The 6,404-nt window shown below is 52.9% G+C and overlaps 1 protein-coding gene across 1 annotated transcript; it reads left to right on the top strand.

Moving 5' to 3' along the window:
• The first annotated feature begins 4,875 nt into the window (after positions 1–4,875).
• Positions 4,876–6,404, top strand: ZG16 (zymogen granule protein 16). Its single transcript, XM_019754742.2, has 3 exons — positions 4,876–5,033; positions 5,203–5,335; positions 6,007–6,404. Exons 1-3 carry the CDS (start codon positions 4,979–4,981, stop codon positions 6,311–6,313), a joined length of 495 nt encoding a protein of 164 aa, XP_019610301.1. The 5' UTR covers positions 4,876–4,978; the 3' UTR covers positions 6,314–6,404.

Raw genomic sequence — 6,404 nt, 5'->3', positions numbered from 1 at the left:
AAACCCAGCTGCAACCCTGGGAGAGGAGACACACAGAGGTGTGAAAAGACTAACGAGGAGCATTTCATGGAAGTCTCCCTGCAGCCTATGCATTTGACAGTTATTTTGGGGTGCACCTGCTCTGTGCCAGGTGAGATGCAAGAGATAGTTCAGAGATTGATCAAACAGTCCCTGCCTTCAAACATGCTCGTGTGTTTAGCAAAGGAGGCTTCCATTGTAAACTGATAAATGACAGTGCAGGGTAATTTGAGCCAGGCTAGTGATGTAGAAAGCACAGCTGGAGACCAGGGAAAGGAAGGAGGAATTCTGTTTGCAGTGGAGGGGCTGGGAAGAAATGGGGCAGAGGTGCTTGTGAGAGGCTTGGTGGTGGGTGCAGGGGAAGGTGGTGGTGGTGGTGCTGGTGTGAACTGAACGTTTTAAAGGGAGAGGACACTCAGTGGGCAGAAGGGGAACCACACATGCAGCAACTTGCAGGCGCTACGATGTGAGGTGCATGCGTCAGGAGGGCAGGGAGTGGAGGGACCCTCTGCCACTTAGTGAAGTCACTGCTACTCACTAGACTCTTCATTGGAACAGTGAAGGGCAGACAGGAAAGTGATGTTCAGATTTTTTATGGTAAAATCCTTTGTTCAGATGAAACCACCAAGGAGCCTAACGTGTAAGTGACTCGGTAGAGGATTTATTTTTTCCTTAACAGGAAATGTATATGCCATTGCTTAGAAATATTGTTTGAAAAATCCTTGATGGGGATCAAGGATCAGATTCTCACTTTGCGGTCTGAATTTGCACCAAGACTTTGAGAACAAAGCTGTTTTGTCTGAGAGAGGGGAGAGCTCCCAGGCAATCCAGGAGGGCAGGAGAGAGGGACCCAGTGAAATGGGGAAAGGTCCATGCATCTCCTGCTACGGCCTCCCATCTCCATTCTTATCCACCCTCCAGTCCATTCTCCCTCTATCAAAATCCAGAGGGAATAATCCCTTTTAAAAGGCAAAACCCTTCAATGGCTCCCCTCACTCGTAGAAGGAATCCAAGCTCACAACCAGGGGCCCCCAGGCCCTGCGCCATCTGCTCATGGCTGTTGCCCAGACCTCACCACCAGCCACCCTGCCCTCCCTGCTGCTTCTAACTTCATCCCACACACTTCCTTCTTAGAGCTTTGGTGCTTGTTGTTCGCTCTGCCTGGCCCCCTCTTCACCCAAATTATTTGTGCTTCTCACCATTACTTCAATCAGGTCTCTTTGCAAATGCTACCTGACCAGAGGGCCTCCCCACAGTTAAACAGCCTTTCCATCTCTCTTCATGCTCACTCTCTGCTTTGTCGATTTCTTCAGCGGCCATATCATGCAGTAGGGTACTTGTTGGCTGCCCCACTGGCATTTTCACAGATGGGGTCGGTGTGTCAGAGTGACCCTACGACAAGTATGGGAGCCTGTTTTCTGATGGTCCCAGATATGTCACGCAGGGAAATGAGGGCATTCTCCCACGGTGTTTGCCTCAGACCTCAGCATTGATTGCCTGTGTTTGGTCTCATACTGTGTTATCAATATGCTTCTAAGGAAGAGCTGAGATGGACAATAGTGAGACAGGAGAGAGAGCACAGAGCTTGGGAGAGATGGAGAGACAAAGATGAGAGGAGGCCGAAGTAAAACGGCAAGGGAGGAAGGGAATGTAAAGAAAAAGCCTCAGAGCTGGAGATGTGGGGGGAAGGAAGGTCAAGACAAAGGGAAAGAGAGTGACAAGAGAAAAATTCTGAGACGTTTTAAATTCAATTACAGCAGGCAGGAGAGGCAGAGAAAGACAGGAATAATTAACCGGTTAATAGCTGTGGGCCAAATGACAAACGACTGCTCGCATTCCTGAATGTCTGTTGGAGCTTTGGATCAACCTGCCGGCATCTATCAGCCGACCACTAGATGCCACCACGCCCTGAATACGCAGGAACTTTCAGGACTGTCACCAGGAAACAACGAGTAGTAAATATGTCTTCCTTGCAGACCCGCACCTGTCCTAGCACTGCCCCCTTTCACTTCACCTCTTCCAACCCCCCATATGTGCAGCCAATGTAAATCCTTTCAAGACAACTTACATCTTCCTCCCCCCAAAACATAATGTATGAAAGAGCCCTTCAACTCCAGGACGGCGGCCATGTTTGTCTTTTCCAGCCAGCCCTGCTGCTGCTGCTGGTGATTTCACGCCCCAGGACCTGGTTAGTTCGGGGCTACCATATGGCTCAGTAAACCCTTTCTTTTAAAAAGGCTTGCATCCATGGAAGTCAAGATTTTTGTTTAACAGGAGAGAATCAGGAAAGAAAGGCAAACAGAGAGAGGACAGAATGGCTGGAATGAGGTCTGAGTCATGTCACCAGGACGTGTTTGTTTTGGACTCCGAGAGCTCAGACAATGATATATTCTCAGCATCCTCCTGGCTCTGGAATCTCCCCGCCAGGAGTCCCACTCTCTTTCCAGCTCCTTGGGATCAGGTTCGTTTTGTTCCCAGGAGCCCCAGTCCCAGGTGGTGAGCCTGTCAGGGGGTGGGGTGCTCTGAACAGTCATTAATAACCTGGGCTAATGAGTCCAGCCCCTCCCTGGACTCCTTTCTGCTCAGAAGACCTGCTGACTCAGGGGATCAACCCTAGAGGGGTCGCAGGGTAGGACCCAGGAATCCGTCCTGGGGATTTTAGGTGGAGAGGAAATCAGTCCTGGCAGAGAAGGGCGTGGGAAAAGAAGACATCTCTGACAAAACCCCAGGGAAGTTTCAGACCTATGGGGAGAACAATTGTCCTGCGTGGGCTGCTGGCCCAGCCTGGGGCCCAGGAGTTCTGAGGGCCCTGAGCCCTGAATTGCCCCCAGAGGGCGACCTGTTCATTGTCTTCCCTCAACTTCCCACTTGCCTGATGGCCTGAGTCTGTTCCTGGAAGGGGAACAGACTGTTCAGTATCTACCTCTGTGGGGACAGAGCCCCAGAAAGCAGTTTCCAGGCTCTCGGCCTCACATAGAAAGGTGCTGGCTTAGGTAGTAAATGGCCATCAACTGTGATTGGATGGCCATCAGCAGTGGCTAGTTGGCCGTTAGCTGTAACCAGTGAGCCATTGGCCACTAATATAACTGCCATGGCTACGCTAGCAGCAAATGGGAGCTAGCAAGATGGTGGCTGAGCTAGCAAAAGCAGATTGCAGTTAGTACGGTGGATTGCAGCTAGCAAGTGAGGTTGGTTGGCAGAGAGAAGTAGTTGTGGACAGTGTGGCTCCAGCCTCCAGTGAGACTATAGTACCGCCAGCGAGAATATACTAGTATGACTCCCCTACCTATGGCTCCGTGGGTGTTCCTTTTTGGCCTCACCATGTCCTGCGTTCTTATGTGGGGAGCGGGAGCAGAGACCCTGCCAGACGCCCTGCACGACAACCTCTGGCACCAAATCACCCTTCTCAGCGAGAAAAGGTTTGTGAAGGGTCTGGCAGATTGAGGATGGATAGATGGGGGTGGCGGGGGGCAGCAAGTACAGCAAAATATAACCACGGTAGAATCTACAGGTGTGTATATGGGCGTTCCTTGTGTAATTCTCCCAACTTTTCTATGTTTGGATTTTTTTTTTCATATAAAATATCAGGGGGAGAGAGAAAAATTGTTTGGCAAGTAGTAGGCACCCCTAATTGTAAGGGGTCAGCAGTGTAATCCCTTTCTAGGAGAACTGATATTTTGAATGGCTGGAGAGGTTGCAGGTAGAGTATTTGCAAACACCCACTAGAGGAGGAAGAGAATCTTAGACCACACCCAGAGGTGATTAGTAACTGCCCACCACAAGCTGCTGACCCCTCCGTTGGTGACTTTTTCTTAAGTTTATTCTGCCCCTCCTGAGAGCTGGGCCTTGGCCTAAGGTGGACCCCACCTGCCACCTGTAACCCTTGGGAGGAGGGGCAGGATAAGATGTTCCAGACCCTGCTTGACAACTGACCCTAAGAGGTTAGTCATGTTTGCTCAGGAGGTGAGGTTCACACGATAAAGAGTGGGGGGAGGGCTTAAAACTGGTATAAAAGATCTGGAAGTTTCTGGGGGGTTACTTTGCACTTGAAACTGCCAGGTGAGGGGTGACAGAGGCCTGGGCTAAGGTGACAGGGTGACAGGGATGCCTGGATTTGAGTTAGGGGGAGTTCAAGCTGAGCTAGAGAAGAGCCTGCCTGGAAGGAGTGGCAGGGGAGACCTGTGGCATCAGGGTCTGAGCCACCCATGGATGTAGCGGTACCTGGATCTCAGATGAAGGGCTGGGGACCCCTGGCATGCTCAGGGGCATGGATATGGCCAGATTTGTGTTAGTGGAGACAGAATTGTGACAAACAGACCAGGCACCTGGGACCTAATATCTTGAGCTGGTCCCAACTCCTGCACCTTCTCAATCTACCCCACCTCCACCAGAATTACTTGGGCTCTGGTGTTGCTAGTGTCTTCTATCACCACCTTGACTCCCCAGGTGGCAGAGACACATCTTTAAAATGCCCCTTTCTTTCTGAGACCAGGGAGAAGCTAGGAACTTAAACTATGCCCCAGGTGCCCCGTGAGCCAGGCCCATTGACCATAGGCAGACTTCTGTCAGGTTTTTCTCAGACTCCTGGTTGGGTAAACTAAACCATTTCCATGGTTTGGAGAGTTCCTCTGCTTCTTTGGAGAACTCCATTCCCGCTTTGTGCCAGGAGGGAACGGGGCGTGACACAGCTTGATCCAGACGGAGGGTTAGGGCCCATCTCCTGGCTACAGTCAGAGGAGGGAAAGGCAGAGGGTTAGGGACACAGAAGATGATGTCTGCACGGAACAGGACTAGAGACTATGGATAATCCTTTCTAAGCCCAAGGCTGGGTCGGCAAGGTCTGAGCGAAAGGACCAAGGAGGCTGAGTCTCAACTAGAGGTCAGGGGAGTCTGGGTAAGTGAATCCCAAAGGAAAAAGGGTCCATCTCCACGTTCTCCTCTCTGCCCTTCCAGCGCCAGAATGCTGACCGTTGCTCTTCTTGCCCTTCTTTGTGCAGCCGCCTCGGCCAATTCCAGTAAGTGAGAAGCTATGAGCCGGTCCCAAGGTCACTGCTGTGGCCAAAGTTCTCGGAGGCGGGCTCGGGGCGGCGGAGACTGAGCAGTGCGGGGAACAGGGAACAGGGACGGTGGGCAGAACCCGGGTGCTCAGGGAACGGCTCCCTCCAACTCCTGCTTCCCCTCCAGTTCAGATCAGGGCCTCCTCCTACAACGGCGAGTATGGCGGCGGCGGCGGCGAGCGCTTCTCTCATTCTGGCAACCAGCTGGACGGCCCCATCACCGCCATCCGCGTCCGCGTCAACAGATACTACATCGTAGGGTAAGAGGCTTTGAGTTTCTGGGGACCCTGTAGCGTCTCACCAAATTGGGAAGTTCTCAGTCACTTTGGGTCACATCTGTTTCAGTCAGTAAGGCCCAGGGATAACATGGTGTATTAGAGCTGAGTCGGATTCCAGACCAGTGCGGCTGAAACCTGCAACCCAAACACGCGTGACCTTGGGTGGCTCGCGTACTGTAAACCCTCCGGGGCCGAAAGTTATCTAGGTTGGCCCCCACCCGAGGTGTGAGTCCCCTGTGGCACCTTCCATCTTTGCGTGTATCCTTCCGATCGTGGCTCTGCATCCCGGGACAGCACGGACAAGGCTTTTCCCTCCGGAGAGCCTTTCCGATGTTTGAAAAATCCCTGCTTCTTTGAGGGAGGGGGTGGGGGCCGAGTGGGCGTCTAGACTTTCCATTCCAGCGCGGGCACTTACTGTCTGGGTGACTCTGGGCGAATTGTGTTCCCTCTGTGAGCCTGTTTGTCGTCAAAACGAGGAGCTGAGGTCTCTCGTATGATCTGCAAGGGCTCACGCAGCCCTCACGGACTGTGGGACTAGCGGGTGACTTGTCATCGTCACCAAGGTGGAGCTGTCCGCACACAGGCCAACAGGTCCCGGGCTCTGATCACACTTCTCAGTGTCTCCCTCCCTTCCCTCCGCGCCCCGCCCCCAGTCTCCAGGTGCGCTATGGCAAGGTGTGGAGCGACTACGTGGGTGGCACCCAGGGAGACCTGGAGGAGATCTTCTTCCACCCCGGGGAGTCGGTGATCCAGGTGTCCGGCAAGTACAAGTACTACCTGCGGAAGCTGGTCTTTGTCACTAACAAGGGCCGCTACCTGCCTTTCGGGAAAGACACAGGCACGAGTTTCAATGCCGTCCCCTTGCACCCCAACAATGTGCTGCGATACATCAGTGGCCGGTCAGGATCCCTCATCAATGCCATCGGCCTGCACTGGGACGAATACCCCAGTGACTGCTGAGCCCCAGGCACCTGCAGTGGGGGTACGAGAACCCCTCACCACTCACCCCATCCACGTGGTGCAATAAAACAATAAAAGGGCATGGCTAAGG

Source organism: Rhinolophus sinicus, linkage group LG18, assembly GCF_036562045.2.
Source record: "Rhinolophus sinicus isolate RSC01 linkage group LG18, ASM3656204v1, whole genome shotgun sequence".
In the NCBI taxonomy this organism is placed as follows: domain Eukaryota; kingdom Metazoa; phylum Chordata; class Mammalia; order Chiroptera; family Rhinolophidae; genus Rhinolophus; species Rhinolophus sinicus.
Note: the sequence above shows the minus strand (reverse complement) of the source record. Positions and strands in the feature narration are given on the sequence as shown.